General features: G+C 36.2%; 1 protein-coding gene across 1 annotated transcript; it reads right to left on the minus strand.

Moving 5' to 3' along the window:
- Positions 1–2,424: 2,424 nt before the first annotated feature.
- Positions 2,425–21,957, minus strand: LOC306879587 (phosphatidylinositol-3,5-bisphosphate 3-phosphatase MTMR14-like). The gene is made up of 19 exons (XM_079432642.1): positions 21,252–21,957; positions 19,508–19,656; positions 17,883–17,991; positions 17,391–17,466; positions 11,259–11,319; positions 10,932–11,054; positions 10,257–10,330; positions 10,064–10,134; positions 9,886–9,960; positions 9,344–9,410; positions 9,157–9,242; positions 8,932–9,008; positions 8,449–8,485; positions 8,202–8,272; positions 6,272–6,330; positions 5,867–5,999; positions 5,363–5,557; positions 4,963–5,121; positions 2,425–3,974 (listed from the first exon to the last, which is right to left on the minus strand). The coding sequence occupies exons 1-19, from the start codon at positions 21,336–21,338 to the stop codon at positions 3,794–3,796; spliced, it is 1,890 nt and encodes a 629-aa protein (XP_079288768.1). The 5' UTR covers positions 21,339–21,957; the 3' UTR covers positions 2,425–3,793.
- Positions 21,958–22,915: the final 958 nt, after the last annotated feature.

Consider the following 22,915-nt stretch of genomic DNA (forward strand, 5'->3'; position numbering starts at 1 on the left):
AACTAGATGTGATGCAACAGTTTTAATGCATCTGTTATGATTATAGGTCACGTAAGAAGACACATTCAATATAAGGTCATGTTATTTTCATATTAAAATCACAACAGATATTTATCACTCAATTTTGGCCTTTTGGATATGAGAGATTACATTAATTTATAATAAAAACAAGTATTAATTACACAAGTACATTGTCATCATACCCCCAACTATTGTAATGTGTATAACTCAAGTTTTGTCTGGTTGATGATGCAGCAGTGTGTGCAAATAAATGCATTTTGTCAGGTTCAGTGAACTTAAACAGTCCACTCCTGCTTGGTGCATAGGGAGCAATGAACACTGAAGGGACAATGTGAATAAGAATGCAGTTTAGGATGATCACACCACGTTCTTTTAAAAATTAAATAGTTTTTTTGTGATTTCTGAACAAAACTTTGTATTTTCATTATTTCCATCATAATGGATAAATTAATGTTTAGAAAGGGGAATTTTGAGACTTTCATTTTGGAGTGTTCAATGACCAGGAGTTAGAATACAGCAGCATGTGAAGGAGAAATATGTTGACAAAACTGGCCATCATGTATATGACCTCGTAAAGACACTGGAAATTATCATCAAAAGGGATAAATATGATACCACTACACAACACCTATGGCAGTGGTCGGCAATAGGCGGCCCGCCAGCAATAATATCTGTCCCGGGCACCAGCCAGATTATTTTGATAGCGGCTGGTTCTGAAATAGATCTGTCTTTACAGCAACAGTTACTCACAATAAGAGTATGTTATTTTAATTTATTTGTTGACTTTATACATGCATGTATAGTTAATATATACTTTTTATTTTATTTGTATGTATACCCTTGGAGCTTTTGTTCTGTGTTTGTTCAAGCATTAATAATAAAAAATAATAAAAACCTGAGTATGTGAGCGGAGTGAAGCGGTGTGATTTTGAATGCGGAGCCAGGAGCGGATTTATAAAAAGTCGGAGTGGCGTGGTTTTCACTCGCTCCAAGAGCACTCCACCACGAGTACAATTCATGCCAACGACCCGGCCATAATATGACTGCATATTTAGCAAGAATTCACAAGTTTAAAATATTTAGCTAGCTTAATAGAGAAGGATTACTCAAATCAGAAAGAATGTGAATGATGGCAATGGACATGAGAGGGAAAGTTATAATAGTTCTCAAGGAATTTGTGTTCCTTCTAGATACTGAATATTTTGAGCTGAAAGCATGATTTAAACTACTACTACAACACTTATTCACACGCAATCGCTCTCTCAATAATGCATTCAAACATATTTAATCTTTCATCTGTACCCGATTTCGAATGAGCAGAAATCTGTAAGAAATGCATCGATCCGTAGGTAAAATAACTGACGAAAACGTACTGGTATTTTCATCACAAAAAAATAAAAATTGCACTGCAAAAAGCAGCAATTATGCCTTTTAATGCTGACAACCATGTAATTAGCTTGTCATGTGGTAGGAAAAAAAGTTTGCACACAAGTGAAAAAAATCCTACTGGCTTTTTGTCAAGGGAACCAAGGTGAATTACTTGACTACCCTATATCTAAATAAAATAAATAGTTTTGGTCCCACTTTATATTAGGTGGCCTTAACTACTATGTCCTTACATTTAAATTAATCATTTCATACAATGCACTTATTTAGTTTTTACGTTGTACTTATATTTTTTAAAATACCTATATGTAATTACATCTGTAATTAATTTCTGTAATTATATTTATAATTACACTGTTGACCCATCCCTTACACCTAACCCCACCCTTAAACCTACCCATACCACCAAACCTGTCCATTACCTTACCCGTATCCCGCCTTAATAGCAGCAAAAGTGTTTTACAATACAATATGAAAACAATAAGTACATTGTACTTATTGTTTTATGTAAGTACATAGTAGATAAGGCCACTTAATAAAGTGTGACCATAGTTTTTTAACCAAATCATTTTAGGTGTTTTTTTCTGTCTGTAAATGGGAAATGTCATGGTATTCATTAAGAGTACTCGAGACAAAAAAAAAGTACTACAATATTTGGAGATAGCATTTTTCAAATTTGATAAAAGTGTAGAGGCATGATGAGAATCACAAAGTTTGGGTCTTCCTCCAATTCGACAACCTCCAAAGTAACAACCAACAGTTTCCTCCCACTAGATTTTCTGTTATCAAACTCACATTAAGGGGTTTATAAAATCATCTTTAAATTTGGCCCATGACCATTCAGGCGTTTTGTTTTAACTGTTCTCACATAACACATTAACAATTTCATGGCAAGATGTACGAAAGCATGTAAAGCAATGCTTTGGGATACTGACATGAAACTTTGCATGTACCGTACCCTGCAATTATCGACTTGGTAACAGTGCCATCTACTGTATAAACGAGTTATATGCAGTTGTATTGTAAGGATGTTTAATTGAATCTTTCAACCACTTTTGTAAAATAATCACCGGGATATTACAACCTATTAAATGTACTTGGAACAGATCTGCGACTGTTGTGGTTGACTCTGTAATTCATTCCAAAAATCACACATTTGACAAGGAGTTCGTCTTCAACCATTTAAGTCTGAATTTTGCCCAACACCAGAAGCTGCTACAGTACACAAGGATGTTGTTTCTGTCGAAAAAAAGAAAAAGAGAAACATACATATCGAGGCATGATTTTAAATCTAAAAGCAAGATAATACAGTTGTGCATGAAAACAGAATTGTATCTCCATAAGAACAAAAGGCACAATAAAAGGCGCTGAGGTAAAGAGGCCACCATGGTTTTATGTCCAAAATACTGTGAATTCCGTGTCTTCAATCCTTGAATTCAAGTGCAATCTTATTCAAATCCATTCATCGATATCTACTGCCTAGGCAAATCAGTTATTTTGAGGCATTTACTCCAAATCATTCACAAGAAAAAAAGTTTTGCCTAATAACAATAACGACATAAACTGCTGCTCCATGTAGATTATCAAGAGACAACAAAAATTAATTAAATTCATAACATACTCATTAAATAATTAAAAAAGGTGTTAATTAAAAGAACAATGACATTGTCTTACATTACCACTGCCCAAACTGTTGCCATTTCTAAAACTACCACTAAACAACTGACTGTCTTTAGGCTTGGTTCAAATCCTGAAGGTCTAAAAAGCTGTCAATAATTACAAGAATTTCAAGAGAAATGTCTTTTAAGTGCACAAGACAGTCAGCAACTAAAATAAAACAAGCCATTAAAATAGGTGAATAAATAATTCTCAATTACAATTACCTTTTTGTCCAACGAAGTATACTTTTAAGAATTTTTCATTTTTTAGATGAGAATTTTCCCTTTTCTGCCCCTCTCCATTTTTCCCTATTACAGTACAAATGTGCAACATGCAAAAAAGACGATAAACAGCTCAAATTAAAATTTAAATTAGAAAACAAATGGACGTCCTGTATTATTTGGTCTGTAGAGAACAAAAAGCAAAAGAAAAAAACAGTCAGTTTAATGTAGCCCTGTATTTAGATTTGGCACTTTTCTGCAGTTAGAGGATTGCACTGGAATAAGTGAGAGCAGAGAATAAGGGTGAGAAGAGAGGAGCTGCTGGAGGCTAAGAGATGGAAGAGGGGATGAAAGAATACACTGTACAGTTCCACCAATAAATTAGGTACTCCTGATGTGGTAGACATGGTGCCACATCAAGATGCGGAGGAGAAAATAAAAAATGACATGAAAAGTCCTGAGGGTGTGTAAGTTGAGTGAAATTTATGGGCACAACAATGGAAGGCTCAGATAATGGCATTAGTGCCACGAAGGCCGACCCCACGGGCAAACTGCTCCAGCAGGCCTGAGATGGCACCAGAAGGGCTTGAAGCCGATGACTTGAGTCCTACTGTAGAGCTGTAGGCTGCAAGGAACAGCTCCCTCACTGCCTCCAACCTCACTTGCCTTTCAGGTACAAATGTGCACCTACAAAGAAAACAGAAAAAATCCATTTATCATCTGATGATACACAGGGCAACTTTAAGCAATTTTGCTGGGCAACGTTTTTTGAGCAATGATGCGTGGGCCCTTTTCCATTGAGAATGGGTAACAAATTTCAATCTGGATACTTTAGGTTGGTCATGGGCCCTGTGTCTCACCTGGTTGACTGTTGACGGCAACATTTCCCAAAGTTGCTCAACAAATTGGGCAGTATATCATCAGCCATTCTCTCCCTTAACTTAAATCACCAATTTTTTGTACCTTCCTCAAACACAATATATATTATATATATATATATATCCATATCCAAAACAGACATCAGAAGACTACAACGGACAGTCAGGACTGCTGAGAGGATTATCGGTGCCCCTCTACCCAACCTCCAAGATCTTTATATCTCCAGAGTGAGGAAAACCCCTCACACCCAGCTCACTCTCTCTTTGAACTGTTGCCCTCTGGCCGGTGCTACACATCACTGAGCACCAAAACAGCCAGACACAAGAACAGTTTTTTCCCCCAGGCCATATCCCACCTGAACAACGCATAACATGGAATATTATTAAGAAATAAGTTGTAAAGAAAATTAAACTCAAATTAAATGGTGACCACAGGTACCATTTAAGATTGCACAAAAGATGCCATTTCTGGAACATCTGGTTCTTTTTCTGGAATAAATTCAGTTTCCAACAAAATGACTGACGTGTGAATACTAATAATAGCATGGTGCTGATGTGCCAAAAGAACAATAATTTGTTGGTCTCTTCATTTTTGGATTAAACAAAATTCTTCACGTTGCAATGATGAAGCTGCTGCCTATTCCTGTGAATGCGGCCTATTCCTATTGTGATAATCATGACTAATCATGTAAAAGCAATATTACTCATTCAGTCTCAGTTTTATTGTCAAATTACAAGAATACAACAAGAATACAGTGAATGAGTTCAGGTGGGGTTGGAGTGCGTATGAGACTCACATTCGTCCGCTGGGACCCTCATCCTGGAAGCTGAATGGAAGAGGAGACTCTGAGGGCACTGGGGGAAGATCATGGATGCTCCCACATCCTGACACAATTTGCCAACTGCCATAATCTGTGGACAGCGAGGAGCCTGACCGAGCATATTCCACCACTGGCCTGAGATTCAGAAAGAGACACAAAATATTAAAAAGATGAATAGAGCAAGTAAAAATATGAATAGACACCAACTGGGTTGGTCCGATAACAAAATTTAGGCTTTGGTATAATAGCAAGCTCTGGTTCAGCTGTATTGAAAATGATTAGTGAAGTGTGTATTGGTCGACCTAAGTATATCGTATCATGCACACTACACAAACGTGATCAATAAACATACAAAATAAACTTTGAAAGTACTCACATCCTTCCTGGTACAGCTAACGGGGTGCTTCCTGTCCGTGTAACATTTTGATCTGAGTGGTTGGATGAGGAAGAGCTTGAAGACTTAAAGGACCCCAGAGGACTGGCCTCAGTCATTACATTAGGTGTTCGCTCCTCTGAAGTGATCGTTCGGTTCCAAAGTACAGAATGAGAAGACAATGGCATGCCTTTCCTCCTGTGATAAACACTAAATACATCAACATCATTTAAAACAGCAACTGAGAAGTTAAAAAAATTTATTCACACAAAAATGTGAACAAGAAACTGAAAATAATGACATGGCCACTTTCTGTGGTAGAGGATAAGTTGCATATATCTTAAGACTGGCCGGTGTGCACAGGATCCATGTGTAACCACAATCTCCATCTGGCTACCTAACTGATCCTGCCAGTAACAGGCACTTGTCTTACGCAGGTGCAAGTGCATTCATACTAATAAAGTGCAATTAAAGGTGTTTGTTTACTTTTCATTTTGTAAGCCTTACCCATTAGAAGCCAGTGGTCCAGTGGTAATCAGGTCTGTAGCTTCTGCTTGTAGACTGGAGGGAGCAGATGTATCTTCTGTGATGAGAGAGAAATCACTACTCAAACTTGTCACACTACCCCGATCTCTGGGCTCTGAGAGGAAGAAAGGAAGAAAGAAAGAAAAAGAAAGACCATAAAACATGTAAAATCTGTAGTCTAGTTAAAAATTCTAACTTCCTACAGGGCAACCACAAACAGATGGATCACATCCAATTGGTTTTGTATAACTTGTAAGATCTTATAATCATTAGCATAAAGGTTTGTGAATCTGCTGCTTGACTACTGTAGTCACAATAATCACTGAATCACTCATTTAATGAAAGTCAATTCTGAAAAATGGCAGAAATTTAAAAAATAAAACTTACTTAACTGGCAGAGGTCATCGACTGTGAAGTCAGCATCTTTGAATTGAGAATTTTTTCTTCTGTTACAGTAAAACAGAAAAGAAAAAGAAAACAAACAAACAGACATTAATACAGTCTCAGGCTTCAAATATCTGGGTCATTGAGAAATTTAGCAGAAAAGAATACACGTCACCAAATTTTGCATATCAGATTTTTCTCTCTGAAACCATCACAGAACGTATGAAGATGTTGAACTTACAGGGTGCCCTATTTGTGGAATGTAAGGAAATGTAAAAATTAAATTAAAATAAATTAATTGGAATTGGTTTCTGTTAAAGTGCCCCTATTATGCCATTTTTAAGGTTGCTAATATTGTTTTATGAGTCTCCTAAAACAGGTTTACATGCATCCAAGGTAAAAAAAAAACGCTTTAGTTTTCTAAATGATTCCTAAACGACTCGTCCTTTCCGTGAGCCCTCGCTGCTGTGATTGGTCAGATGGCGCAGTCCTTTGTGATTGGTCTACCGTGTGATAGCCCATGGGTGGACATTATGCAAATGTGTTACTTTGTGCCGTACAGCCGTAACAGAATAAGATTCGAATTCCTAACGACTCGTTTAGGCGATTGCGAGCCGACTCTTTTGTTTTTTTTTTTTATAGACAATAACTTTATATATCGTGCACTTTCAGCTTCACAACTTTGCAGAAAGTTCATGTTCACATACTGCTACATGACACACTGCATGAAAGGTAATTCACTTTGTCAAAACTTTGTTGTGTTTGACTCCAGATAATGCATACAAAACTAACTGATCTGTGAGGAATTTGATTTTAATTTATCTAATCTAAAATGGTAAAAAATTATCACAGAAATCCATACAGCTATTTGATTTGGAGGTACAGACAGATAGAGAAGAACAATAAGCCCTTTATCAACATCAAGCTGGTGCAAATCTCACACATATGAAATTTTGTAAAAACTGGATATTTTGTACATATGTTTTAGATTTTTGGGGTTATTAGGCCATGCTTATAATGACTGATGGCCCTGTGGAAGGCACACCGAATTCAAAGTTCAATATGCATTTGATAATTATTGACCTATGGACACCAAATAATCTTCTTGCAGAGTTTTTTTTTTTTTTTACTTTGGCAAAAATCCAAGGACTAGTTTGTAAAAAATGAACTGATTGCCTCAGGAAACATTTCTGTCAAAGCAAAGTTGTTTGGGGTGAGAAGGCTTATAATCGAGATGTACATTTACAAAAGTCAGTAATTCCAATAATATAAGGCTATTGAGTCTGTGACAAACACTTGAAATGTTACACAATAAAATGCTTTGTTGTCAAATTTTCAATTACTCATCTAGGGTTTGAAAGAAATTTGCAATGTTTTTGCTGAGATTTATAAACTAGAAACAGTTGGCAAAAGTACTTTATGAAATCTTTAATAGTTTTTTAAAAGGTTAAAAAAACGAAATAAAATACAGAGAATTTAAGGCAAAATTAAAAATGTCTGCAGGTTATTATGACCAAAATAGGAACACTGGGCATCATTTGCTTCCATATACAGCAAGGAATAAGAAGAGATCAGTCTTGTAATTTTAGATAAAACTAGTAAGTTATGAGAAAATGTTCTTATTACTTCATATTTCTTAACCTTCTCAAACTCTTTATGCTTACACACTTCAAAATCGAGGTGAGAACTGACCTGTGCTAAAATTATTGATTATTGCACCATTTATAAATAAAAAAAATAATAATAATTCACACCCTCAAATACAACCACATATGGCTGCACCAAAACAGGACAGGCCAATGTCAACACAGAAAAAAGAACAGGGCAGAAAGAAGTTTAAAAGCTTGAAAGCTATTAAATTATTCTGTTCTATACATACTCATGAGACACAAAGATGAGTTTTGTATTTAAAATCTTAAGTCAGATAGCTTACCTTTGTTTTTTTATGACTGAAAATGTGTCACAAACAATATGCTTCAGAAAATTGAAGCAGAAAAAGAAAATCTAGGAGAGAGAATATCAAAAATGTATTTTATATAACTGACACATGTACTGACACATGAACAATCTGTCTGGGAAGTGCACACTAAAAAATAATTAAGCAATCTAAATCACATTAATTGTACTCCATTCAAAACTAACATATTCTTTGCATAGGTATTAAATATGTGAAGTCTCACCTCCTCCCCCTTAGAGAGCCGATCAGGCAGCATGTGACTATAGAAAAGGACAAAATAAAAACTTTGTTGTTGCATATCTAATGATGGCAGATCAAACATCACTTTCTGCAGAGATATTTTAATTTATTCGCCCTTCAGACTACATTTAGCAAACATATGTATATTTATGTTGTAGATCAAAATCTGAAAGACTCAAGTAATGTTAACAACAGATATGTTTCTTGCTTATTGCTTATAACTCAAAAACTGCTTCAAAATTAATCTAAAGCTATAATGTCGTTTACAAAGTCCCATGGCACACTGCAGGTCACATACTTCTTGGGCTTCATGTGCCTGTCAAATAAGTGCCAAGAGATGAATGAGAATGTTCATGAATGCCTCTCTTTAGGCACATCAGAACTCATCTTATCGTTATGTGCCAAACTTTTAATATTGGTACATTCCTAGACATTAATGTGTAAATGAAACAGGAATGAGACTAACCCAAAAAGAAACCAGTCATATGCGATAGTCAGGTAAAGGATCTCAGACGGCTCCAGACTAGCATGAATGGCACCGTCCTATAAAAATTCAAAATGAAGTCAACACAAAGAAAGGGAAAGAAAGGAAAGGGGGAGGGAGAAGAAATGAGGATATTTAGCAAGGTGGAGTGAATAAAGGTATAAGATGAGGACATATGTAATGAGAGACAGAGGAATTAATACTTGCCGCCCACAAAGAAAGTCTGAGCAGAGATACAAAGAGAGGTGTCCTGTCCCAGCCTGATATACAGTGCACCAGTAAACCGTTCTCATCTGCAGGCCACAACACTCCAAAATGTTATCCAAAACTACACAGGCAAGTGAAATATGTTCAACAGTTTGGTGCAGATGTGTGTGAAAGTGCAGTAATTTACCATCAGAGTTGATGATGTGTAGAAGCAGTTTCAGATAGTTCTGAGTCTGCTGCACCAGGTCCCATGACTGAAAAAGATGAAGACAACAATTACCAAATTCAAAATCATAAATGTACATACACATAATTTAAGTCTGTGGATCAGTGCATCCAGCATTTTTTATTAACCTTTGTCAGAACCATCAAGCTACATTGTTCATTGTGTCTACTAATGAACAATGATGATTATCTTTCATATTTTTCTATTAAATTGAAGACACCCAAAAGCTACTGGTCAATGTAGTACTCTCACTCCAAGAATACATCAGTAAGGTTAGTGCCTTGACATTAATTACTTAACTTTTTGACAAAAATGCTACAAATTTGATCTCAAATTATCTAAAAAGATAGAGACATTTCGCATGTAGAGTAGTCTGTTTCAACACATTTTTTTAATGTGAAGCCAATCAGAGTTTAGACCCAGATTGTCCCATTTCCTTAAACCCAATCAATTCCTGTCCATCTAAAAGACAGTCAAGAAAATGTATGAGAGACTCTGAGTACCTGATATTCACTCCAGTTGATGTTAAGGTTTTTTGTAAAGCAAGCAGGGATTGTCAGAGGAGCATCCACATAGTCCTAGAAACACACAACCAAAAGTGATGGTCAGCGAAAGAACAACTGTACTTACTGAAACAGCTTCTGTTGAATAAAGCAATGTTTTCTGTGTTTGAGTATAGACCTGATTCCAGTTGAAGACAAGCCCTTCTGCTGTGTAATCTCTGTCTTTATATTCCCTGAAGAATTCACATCCTGAAAACAAGAGCATGAAACAACTAATATTACAGCTACAGTGTAATGATTACTGCCATTGAATAAGTAGAACAGAAGAGAAATTGTTTTTAAAATGTCATCAGCATGAAGAAGATCTATACCTGGATAAGGCACAGAGAGTAGGGTGAAGTCAGCATAGCGTTGGGCCTTGTCCACCTTTTCTGAGGAAGTCACACTGAAGACAAACACATAATTGTAAAGAGAGTAAGAGATCATCAAGAAAGGAAGAGAAATTATCTCACTACTACAAAGTTGTTCAGAATATGAGAGCTGGCCATTGTTATTAAACTTTAAAAACTTCCCTGAGTAAGCGCACATGTATGTACATCAACAAACGGAGCCAAAAAGAGAAAGGTGCACATCAAATTTGTGGTAGAAGCTATATTTTATGAGAAGTGTACATATACAAGAAAATAAATGACAATAACATGGCACTATGTTCAGAGGCAAGAATGTGTGTTCCTGTAGAACATTTTTCAGTTAAACAATTAGATTGTGCTTTTGATTTTCTGTATTATCTATAATTTAGTTACTGTGCTAATGAGAGTAAGCAAGCATGTTTATTTCTGTATGTTTATTTCTAACCTTTTAGGCACACAACATAGAATAAATTTAGAATAAAAAATAAAGACTGTCTGGTCTTGGATCTTGATAATGGCTCTGGATTTGAGTCTTTAAGACCTACACGACACATCTTTTACTAAAATTCAGAGAATGGCTCATCGTGTAATATTTAACAAAAGCATTCTAACATGAATGTAACAAAATTCACTCACTTGAGGCCAAACTTGACCTTCTTATTCTCTACCATTAGGTCACAGATGTAGCGTACAGACAAATACTTCAACAGCTTAATGTCAGAGCCCCTAACCTTATCAAACAACTGTGAATCATTATTCCTGTAGAGTGACAAAGAAAGACCAGAATAAGATGATTAAAGACAAATATTTTCTCACAAAACACACACAAAATCAGTTCTGTCACAATTCACAGGAGCATGCCAGAACCACTGTTAAACTACTGATCTATGTCTATAACTGTCTATATAATTAAAACATTTGGCTCCTCCTTGTAAGATTGTGTTCCTTGCCAGCTTATCTTACCGAACTGCACAGTCATCCTCCAGAACCTCTTCAGCATCACCAAAGGTGTCGTCTGAACCCCCTGCAATAATTTGAGATTAAACCTAATGCAATCCAAAAAGTAATGTCCACAGCTACATCTATATTGCCCCACAGTTTAAGCTCTCTTAGTGAATGACTGTAGCTTGAGAAGTTCAGACCGTGTTAGAAATGTTACAATAATTTCTTCAAGGTATTGATCAATGGATGTAGTTTAATCAATTAACAATAAAATCTGAAATTCTATCTTGTAATGCAGGGGTGTCCAAACCTGCTCCTGGAGGGCCACCAACCATCCTGCAGAGTTTAGCTCAATCCCTAATTTAATACACCTGAACCAGTTATTAAAAAGTCTTTAGGCTTACTAGAAACTATCAGACCGTGTGTTGTGGGAAATTGGAGCTAAACTTTGCAGGATGCTGGCCCTTCACAAGCAAGATTGGACACCCTTGTTCCAATGTGTATACTGCCGTGCAAAGGCAAAAGACCGTAACTTTGATTTTTGTCGAAAATGAGTTATTGATATTTTTGGGACATTCAAGACATCCTTTATCATGTACATAAGTATCTTGAGTCAATTTCGTTGTTTTTCCGAGAAAATAATGGGCCGTCTCAACCGTAACTTCGAAAAGCCCCGGAGAAACCAAGGCAGAACACTTTATAACACCAGTAACGGCTCTTTCGCTTTGTTTGGAACGTTCAAAATGAGTTACGGCATTCTGCCTTTGTTTAGCCGCGCGTCAAAATGAAGTTACGGTGCCGACTTGGAGTTATAGTGTTCTACCTTTTTTTACTGTCCATTAAAGTCTGCCGCATTTTAATTACGGGGTAGAAAAACGAATTAGATAGATCGCGATCTACCAAACAGCTCCATATAACAAAGCACTGTAAAGACTAGACAGTGACACCTTGGCAGCAATACATAATCGTGAATCCCCCTTTTCGTAATGCAGATTATTCACCAGGCTATCACTTCTAGTTGGATGCGTGTGTAGGTTACTTGAATGCCGTAGCATGTAGGCTAGCATGATCAGTCATAAAATCAGTAGCCTAACAGTTCGCAATTAAATCCATATCCTACCTTTTCTTGTAACCCGATAAAATCAATCCATAACGCTGAACGTCATCGGAGATGTTTAATCCACACGCATTTCTGAGCATGCCTGCTTGCTGGAGTTCACATAAATCCAGAAGTCGTTCTTTTAGGTAAAGTCAATATAAGCAATTATGCCATGTCTAAATAAATTGGTTGCAAAATGGTATCCACTCACATGTTTAACGGCTTGTTATGGTCAAAAAAAAATAAAAAATTTATAAAATAAAAAAATTAATACAGTCACATTACTATATGCAATAGCCAATTTGAGACAGCCCATGATCAGTAGATTTTATACAGGTGTTACTATAACAATTTTGTAAATGGTGATCAGCAATTAACAGAGGTGGAAAGTAACGAATTACATTTACCCACGTTACTGTGATTGAGTATCTTTTTTGTGTACTACTACTTTTTAAAGTAATTTTTAAAATCTGATATTTTGTTTTTTTTATGACTATTTGTTTATTGTAGAACAAAGCCAGCATACATAGCTTACAATAACTATATACAAGCCAAATCTGATATTGTGTTTTTTTTATGACTATTTGTTTATTGTAGAACAAAGCCAGCATACATAGCTTACAATAACTATATACAAGCCAAATCTGTTATTTTGTTTGAAGAATTGTACTTCGCTACATTTTAAAACACATTAATTACTGAGTAAAAAAAAAAAAAAAAAAGAACGCTCCCTGGAAACTACTGCAGTAAATAATGGGCAGGAGAACAAACTGGCGCTAAAAATCACAAGAAAGACGCAGACGGACAAGACAGGCGTTATGGTGCAGACCCAGCTGAAAACCAAACCCCGTTGTATTCTGCTGAAATTGAACTCAAAGGAAATGAAGTGAACCCCTGGCCATGTTTATGCTCTATTATGCAGTGTAAGCTGTGTTTGCCTAGGGAGACCAAACTAGCAGCTTATAAATTCTCGACATCAACCCTTCGCAAGCATGTAGAGGTAAAGTAAATATTTGCATCATTGCATTGGTGGTTAAAATGAAGCTTTGGCAGTTTAGCAAAAGGTTTTGCACAAATTAGCCAAAAAAGATAGTGGTGTAGGGTGTGCGATATCATCTGCGACAATATCGTAATTGTTGTTTTAACGATGTGCGATTTGACATTATCAGTATTTAGCAAAAAACCAAAAAAAAACACTCCTACCCTGTGTAAATTCTAGCAGATTAGACTAGTGCACGCGCGCATTTAGATTGTGTTCTTTCACTGTGTGATTCAGTCTGTTAAAATGCATTTAAAATGATCACAAAATTGAAGATATAGGTGCAGAAAATGTATATTTATATAATTTCATAAAATAACAGTGACTTGGTGACATCTACTGGCGGTTTTATTTTCGCATTTAAAGTATCTTTTGATTTTTTTAATATAATTTCAAATGAGTATTCAACATTTTATGTCTTATATATCAAAACATTATTTCTGCATTTGTAACTGCAGGTTAAATGCATTCATGTCCTGCATTAAACCGTGTGTAAATATGTCTAAATTCCACCTCAGATGAAGCTTCTGTGTTTCCTCTGCATTGCAAAGATGAATTTTGTTGATACTGATTTAATTTGCCTGGTAACAGCCCAAATGTCTTATTCTAAATAACTGATTCCTTTCATTAAAAACAACTAATTTGAGATTTATAGTCCTATCCCAGTGGTGTCAACTCCTGGAGAGCTGCAGCCCTGCCGAGTTTAGTTCCAACACACATGCCATGTAGTTTTCAAATAAGCCTAAATGATTAGATTAGTATAGATATAACCCTAATTGATTAGACCTAAATGATTAGTATAGATGTATCTCTAATTAAATACATCTGATCCAGCTAGATGTGTTTAATTAGGGATATATCTATACTGTGTAGGGCTGTGGCCCTCCAGGAACTGAGTTTGACACCCTTGGCCTATCCCATTTTTGCATCCCTCCCACTGTTAAAAAGTCATTTTTACTCTGAGTAAATTTTAAATGAGCTACTTTTTACTTTTACTTGAGTAGATTTTTAGACTGGTACTTGTACTTAAGTACAATTTTATTAAAGTAATGGTACTTTTACTTGAGTAAAATATTTTCGTACTCTTTCCACCTCTGGCAATCAAATATTGATAATGTGGAAGTTACTGCCTTTTGCCTTGGTGTGACTTCTCACTTTTTGCAGATAATGCAAAGGCAGAGTACATTAACTTCAAAATAGGTAAATCATTACTAAAACATCTAATTGCCAAATTTCCAGTGTCCTACCTATAATTAATTTGGCTGGACAAGTAAAAAGCTTTAAAGTCATTTTTCTCAGTTTCACACTCTAGCGACTTAAGGTCTTTTGCCTTTGTAGGGCAGTATACATAAGAGTCTTTATCTTTGTAATATTTTCACAGGTCAGTTTAAGTGACTGAAGTGGTGCCTTTACTGCATGATTTTTATTTGGGCTTTGCTGTCAGAGACAGATATTTGAGGTCTGTGACAAAAAACCCAGACCACAGCCAAGCAGGTGTTTGAACTGGTTCAGTGACTAAATCTGAGCCTATGTCAAGGATGTTTGATATTATCATTTAAAAATCCTGAAGTGTGATTGCTACAGCCAATCATCTAGGCAATCGAGATAATAAAGGAGGAGGATAGACACAATATGACTAGTCTTGTGTGAATTGATATGAGAAAATTTATTTTTGTCATTGGCCATGGATCTCTTTTGGCCTTAAGGCTCATAAGGCTAACATAAGTCCACAAACCTATAACTCTGTCCTGTTCACCAGTGGAGGATCACAAATAGCCTACTGACATATGAATAACACACTTAAATCTGTATAAATTGCTTTCCTGTAGCTCAAATAGTAGAGCATGGCGCTAGCAATGCCAAGGTCATGGGTTCGATTCCCTGGGAAAGCAAGAGCTGATAAAATGTAAAAACTGTAACTTGAATGCAATGTAAGTCGCTTTGGCATCTGCTAAATGCATAAATGTAAATGGTGAGGAAGGCTAGGACTTCTATGACAGGAGTTGGGGGTTTATACTCCACCAGGGACGTGCCCACACATTTTGAGGGGCAGGGGCTCAAGTGGAAAAAAGGGCAGTTCTCGTATTGATTTCATTATTTTCTAAAGAAAACGCTAAATATATTAGGGGTGTGCGATATTGACAAAAAATATATCAATATTTTCTGGGATTTTATCGATAATGATAATTAGACAATATTTTGCTGAGTGTGTTATTGTGCTGATATCTTAAGGACTACCATGGACAGCTGACTCCTAAAGTTTTTGATATTCTGTGGTGATCAGCTCACAACAGTGGTAGAAATTAATATTTTCCAATAAGTTTAAATAGATTTTTTACCTTTTATGGAAATTTTTACCTTTATAAAGCCCTGCATGAGTGTGCATCATATTTTCAGTCAAATTATTAAATTGAATCAGTCAACTAGAATAAGCCATTTAAGCTGTTACCAAGCAAATTAAATCAGTATCGACTAAATTAATCTTTGCAATGCAGAGAAAACACAGAAGCTGCATTAGAAGTGGCATTTAGATGCATTTACACACCATTTACTGCAGGACATGAATGCATTTAACCTGCAGTTACAAATGCATTAATACTGTTTTGATATTTTAAACATAAAACGTTGAATACTGATTATTTAAAAAAAATGAATAGATACTTTAAATGTAAAATTAAAATTGCCAGTAGGTGGCAGCAAGTCACCGTTAATAAGTGAGTCATTGCAACTGAACCAAATCATTCAGGAACAAAACAGCTGTTACTCAGAGACGCAAATTTAAATTATATTTGTCGGCGAAATAGAGCAAAAACAGTCAATATTGTGTCTAAAACATAAGTGTGTTAATTTTAAATTCATGTTTATTTAACTGCTTTATAAAATCAATATCACATTTGTAATCATGTTGCTTTTTGGTGGGAAAAAAAAAACAAAACACTGATTAACTATATGAAATTATACAAATATATACATTTCTGCCCCCATATCTTGAATTTTGTGATCATTCTTAATCTAAATGTATTTTAATAAACTGAATCATACAGTGAAAGAACGCGCACTGGTCTATGGTAGCTGATGTTAGCAAGACAAATTAACTATATTTGCCTTTTGTCTTTTGGATAATTAGCTATAAATTCGAGGCACAGGTAGTCTTTTATCACCACTCACCTCCACACCAAGCTAAACACAACTGGAGAGGGAGGGAGGGCTTCACTTCTGCGGTTCTCTGCCTGTCTGTGATGTGCATGTGCCGATCAATGCCTGCGCCGAGACGCGGAGGGGAGAAAGGCATCGGAACTCGACAGAGTCTCAACATTTTCCGACCCGACCTGATATTTGGATTTTTTTTATTTGTTTGACAGGGAAAGCTGTGCGCAAACAGAAACACACACGCATACATATATACATAGGCCTATATTCATTTATTTAAAAAAAAAAACCCGGAAAAAAGGGCACTTTCTCTCGAGGAAGAAAAAGGGCAGGTGCTCCAGCCTCCTTTTATGTCTCTGTGTGCACGTGCCTGTAGTCCACTATAAGCATTTGTTCTCATTTATATTTTGGCATATGGGTGCAGGTTAGGGAATATTTCCAGGAAGCAATAAAGACAAATACACCAACATTTTCACTCTATTTGTTGAGAAAACCATATCTGATCTCCCAAGAACCATAAGCAGTTTTTATTTTATCAACCGCAATGTTCAAGAGAGCTTCCATATTTGCAATACAAAGTGACTTAAGTGTCATGTACAAATGCACAATCGTAGTGGTGAGATGAAGTGTGTGAACAGTATTCTGTACTACTGTTTAGTGATCAACTGTTTTTTGCCCTTCTGGAAATTCAAACTTGTAAGGAATCAATTTGTTCTATTATTGGGGAAATGTCTTTGGCATTTGCACCACATGTTGTGGTATTTTCAGCATCTTGCAGTATGCTGTGTCAGGTTAATATTTGTCAATTTTTGCCACATCATTTTGATGCTGATATAGTTTGTAGTAGCTAACTGTGAGTGTGTACCTGAAAAAATGTAGTTGTATCCAGTGCGTCCATAAAGTTCGCCCCAACCTGCTAGTGTGGATGACCGACACACATGCTACAATAAAGGAGAAAAAAACAGTTTAAGGTCACTTGAACAAAAACAGAAACACAGGTCCCTGGTAAAGCTAACTACAGAGGAGTCTAGAAGCTTGTTAGTAGCTCCTAGTAAATTATACCAACCTTAAAAGTTAAAGGCTGATAGTCCAGAACTCAACACTTCAGTACTAAAGATCCCGACAGCCAGATTTCACAAGAAAAAATTAAATCTGTAATTGACACTATGATTTGTCTACTATCAGTATATCCAAATGTCTAACAGGGGCATGTCCTACAACTATAACATAGCAGTCTATTATAAAAAAAATAATACAACAGCAACATAAATCATCTGGTGGTCCACAAATCTACTATGCCATACTAGGCCAATTGTGCACTGAACATTTTGCCATTTGATTATGGCAAGATAGTTACCTTTCCATTGTAAAGGATGACTGGACAGACAAATCTCCCTCTACAGCGAGCCATCTTACTGCGGTTCACCAGATCCTGCAACCTACTGATCTGCACTGTACTCTGAAAGCTGAACAAAGATGAAGAAAAAGAAAAAACATTTAAAATATTTTACAATCCACTGGTGACAGAGCAATATATCATTATACAATCAGCCAAGAACTTTGCACACATATGGTAAAATTTCAACATTATAACAAAAAGGTATGTCTTCAGATTTCATTCACAGATATTAGCCTGTAGTTACAAAACCATGCAGTCTTCCCACAATGTTCTTAACTGCAGACGTGGCGTTATTTCAAGGAAATAAGCAATGTAGTATCAGTAATTAAAAAGGAATTACATATTACATACATTTGTAGTGGGTGATGAATCAAAGTATGTAGGCTACTTGTGTTTGAGTAACTACGAGTTCCATTTGAAAACTACTATAATGGAACTGTATAATCTCAGATGCAAGATTCTGGTTTATTGCTAACCTAACTTTTGTATATCTTTCAAGAAAGCCCTAAATTCATTACATTTAATGTTGACAAAAATTTCCAAATGGTATCTGGGTGATAGTTCAAAGAATTATCCGAATTCAATAGTTGTTTTGGTTCTTCGAGACCAGAGCTGCTCTGATTGCATTATTTAAAATGATTAAAATCATTATTTAAAAACATACGTAGTGTTGACAAGCTGTCAACATGTTTATCTGATTATGGTTGTTTCCTTACATAACTGTCAACAGTGATAAAAATACTAAAAAACCTTATATGAATAAATATTAGCAAAAATGCATACATAAAATAGATTATAAATAAAGCTTTTTATAATTACAACAAACCACAGAAATTAACATTATTATTTTTATATTTATAATTTTGTGAGAGCATATTGAAACTTGTCATGCATAAGTAGTGGCACAGAGTGGCCCACATACCATTTAAATGAAAACATGAACTCGTTGATGTAATTTAATCAGTCTGCCATTTTTTCTATTAGTTACTCCTGCTTGGAGGCTTCTATAAAAATAAGTGAAGTGTGAGTGAAGTGACATTCAGCCAAGTATGGTGACCCATACTCGGAATTCGTGCTCTGCATTTAACCCATCCAACGTGCACACACACAGCAGTGAACACACACACACCGTGAACACACACCCGGAGCAGTGGGCAGCCATTTTATGCTGCAGCGCCCGGGGAGCAGTTGGGGGTTCGGTGCCTTGCTCAAGGGCACCTCAGTCGTGGTATTGAGGGTGGTATGTAGTTGATATGTGGTGTGTGTTTCAACAAATATGTAACACTTACACATTTACTAGAGCATGAATTGTAAATTACTACATCAAACAAATCAAAGTATATGACTTTTGTTAAGGCATGTGTCATTGGCAGTACAACAATATAAGAATTAAACCACACTGATGATATTCTTCTTGTACTATAAAAATCTTGGTATCTTTCAAGAATCTCTTTTCAGAGAAATAAGGCAAAACATAAATATAAAATGCTTCTTCCCATTTACTTTTTCCCAACATAACTAACAACCAATCTGTCTACTACTGTGTCTCTTCAGTAGACTAAAAGAGACGCCAAGGTTTTTACCTCTCTTTATTGTTTTCAGAAGATTCATATTCCAGAAACACAATCTTCCGTGGGTAGTGACCACATACATCCCCATTGGTGTTGTGGATGATACTGTACTTGTAGTCCCGGTCAAACAGCTCCAAATAGCGCTTCTCTATTCTCTCTACCTAAAAATACATATAAAATGCATACATAATACATACAAAACATTTTAAAATCCTTTTTAAGGCCCTTTCACAAAGCAAAAAATGATCACAAGGTTATCAGAAGAACAAGTTCAACCCTCTAATTTCAACAACAAACAGAAAAGATATGACTCCTAACTAAAGTAATTAACTTTTTTGGATGTTGAAATAAAATCATCATCAGATCATCAGCAAAAAAAACATTAATTTTTTATTTATTTTATTTATTTATTTTTTTTGGTAAATAAAATGATACTGAGTCCTCTTATGTACTTCTGTTTGTATTGTATATTTGCATTGTCTTTTATCATCACTCATTTCATCACCCATTTGCAATCATTTATCTGTTATCACCACTGTGATGCATTCACACTGATTTTGGCCATATTCTTATCTCTGCATGAGTCTTTAAGTGTACAAATCAGTTTAACTGTGCAACCAGTTTAACATCTACTGCCTGTGAAATATGAGAATGTTTGACCTGCATTATTTCCCTGGACTTTCATCATCTCGGAACACTCGTAAGTCTGAGACAACATCTAATGTTAACTACAACACTGACCCATGGTGTGTTTGTGCCATTCTGCAAGTACATTCTGCATCCTCAATGAATGGCCTTTTAGTTACTATGGCCAATGACAATTGTGGACCAGTCACAATTACTGTGGTCCATATAGACAGGACATACAGTTTTGAAGAGGTGCACTTTAGGTTACAGAGAAGTATAAATCAGTCTTTATGGTTGTGGGTTAGTTTTAACTACTATGATGATGCTACAGAACACCAGCATCATCTCGAATCCTTTTTTCCCCCTCAATGAAATTAGCATAAAAGGTTAATAAAAAACAAAAAATAAAAACGTAAAATCTAACATGTATTCATTTTTTTTTCTCTCTGCTTATTCTGTGACTTTGGATCGGAAAGAAAAGACTTGTGACTCATGAAATCAATGTCCCGTTGGAAGTTCCTTAAAGTCATATGAGCTGCTTCCAGTTTCTGTTAAGAAAAAGGCTTAATTATGAAAACCTTATTATGTAACAATATTAAGTAATTACATTAAGGCCCGGTTTCACAAACAAGGCTTGGTTTAAGCCAGGACTAGGCCTTAGTTAAATTAAGATATTTAATCAACTTTTACAAAAACGGCTTAGAAGAAAACATTACAGGTGTGCATCTTGACACAGAACAATGACACTGACATATTTTAAGATACATCAGAGCAAGATATTTTCAGTTGAGACAGCTCAAACATGCATTTTAGTCTGGGACTAGCCTAAACCTCGTCTGTGAAACCGGGGGTAAATGTTATTAATTTGAACTTGTATCACATCATGACATTTTCAGTCATTAATTAATTCATATATTATTTTATTTATCTACTTATTCGTTTGACAATGAACTTTTTTCAAAACCGCATTAAACCAACATGAATACAAAGACTAAATTGATATGAATTTGGCACGTGTTTTAAACAACTTTGTTTTTACTTTATCGCCTTTTATATGTCATTGACCTATTTAGCACTTGCTTTGTATTATGGGAAGGGACTGACTGATGTTTGATGTTTTCAGTCTTACCGACGGGGTGACCTCCTTAGCTCTGTACTGACTCTTAGAGAACACATAGATCAGATCGGTTATCTCCTCACTCCGGCAAGCCATCATCGAGCCGTCACCCGCCTTCTGCTCGATCCGAACCCGCCCTTCACTAAACAGCGCAGCTCCCTGGGGCCGAGAGGATCCTTCAGGCCATCCCTTCAGGGCAATCTTCTTCCTCACCGCCCGCTTTAAGGCGCCGGGGCCGGAGCGGGTGGCGCGTCCCGAGTTCAGGGTCCTGGCGGGATGATTCCCCTCCACAGTACTGGTGATCAAAATAGCCCGTTACAGACGGTCCTAGACGTCACGAGAAAGACTTCAAGACTTCTCGCCGCTATTATTTCTCCAATCAGCAAAAAGAGACAGTTCTGTAATTCATTTATAATGAAAGCCCCGTTTCGGTCTGTCTTTTCTTTCCCAGCAATCACATCAAAACACCGCATCCCACAAAATCTCAACACCCGGCCACCAATCGCAGGAAATCCGCACGACTTTTTATCCTTGAGTTTATAATCGACTTGATTTCGATCTGAACACAAAATATTCAGTGTTGTTTACAACGCCAAAACGGTCGGCTATGTGTAAAGGGATACAATAGAGCAGTTTGTAATGTTGCAACGAAATCTGAACTTTAACCAGGGCCAGTAGTAAACAGGAAACTGAGGTGATCATGTGATCAAAACTTCCTGAAAGGTGACGTCAAGCTGCGTTGTTTGCCATTTCAGCTGAGAGCGTGTTGGTCTTGCATTTTCTCAAAATTTGAATTAGTATTAGATTCAGCAATTGATGAAAATAAATCTGCGTTCATTAGGTTCATTAGAAATAGGCGTATATTTAATAATATATAGATTAGGTTTTTTTATCTTATTGCCTATTTTTACCCCTTCGTTTTGATTTAGATAGATAGATAGATAGATAGATAGATAGATAGATAGATAGATAGATAGATAGATAGATAGATAGATAGATAGATATGTTTTTATCATTTTTATTTTTAAACCCTTGGTTGTTATAGTATGCAATTGATTTTGACGTGTTCAAAAAATAAAGGTTAATTTAAAATTTCACCTTTGATAATAAAAATTCATCATATTAAAAAAAAATTCCCCTGAAAGTAATTTCTTCATTACTTTATGAATGAATATAACTATACACCCGTAATGTATTTAGTAAATTATTTCCCACCTCCACTAAATCGCACCAGCTTGGATTACCTGCTCCACTTTCACGCGGTTAACTTTAGTAAACGTTACTCAATGGCAGGGCTGCAATCTCACACATTCAGCATGAGCCTCACACCACACATCTATTTTCTCACATAGTGAAAAACACCCTCAAACGAAAGTAAGAACACCCTCAGTTAAACCGCTAATAATAGGATATTAGGAAAACAGATTTGGCAAATGTTCCCGTGTGTATTTGTGTGCTAGAGAGTGTCAAAAGAGCAGTGTAACCAATCACAGACATATCACAGACTGCCTGGATCGTGTCCTCACTGCGACGTCATGAGCATTAGGGTCCTCCAGATTAGGATAACTCTTCTTCTCGGTGATGCACCTGCGTCCAACCTCCCGCAGCCTTCTCCCACCACCCCTACTGAGCCACCCCTCCCTCCGGGGGTATGTGCTGAATCTGGTTCCCGCCCC

This window comes from Barbus barbus (genome assembly GCF_936440315.1).
Source record: "Barbus barbus genome assembly, chromosome: 13".
Lineage (NCBI taxonomy): Eukaryota > Metazoa > Chordata > Actinopteri > Cypriniformes > Cyprinidae > Barbus > Barbus barbus.

What these genes read in the sequence shown, in the direction of transcription:
- LOC306879587 (XM_079432642.1), bottom strand. Translation starts at nt 21,338, where the DNA reads ATGATGGCTTGCCGGAGTGAGGAGATAACCGATCTGATCTATGTGTTC. An exon ending in ACTCTCTGTGCCTTATCCAG is followed by an intron (nt 10,135 to 10,256) that starts GTATAGATCTTC and finishes TCTTGTTTTCAG; the next exon opens with GATGTGAATTCTTCAGGGAA. An exon ending in GGCTCTCTAAGGGGGAGGAG is followed by an intron (nt 8,273 to 8,448) that starts GTGAGACTTCAC and finishes TCTCTCTCCTAG; the next exon opens with ATTTTCTTTTTCTGCTTCAA.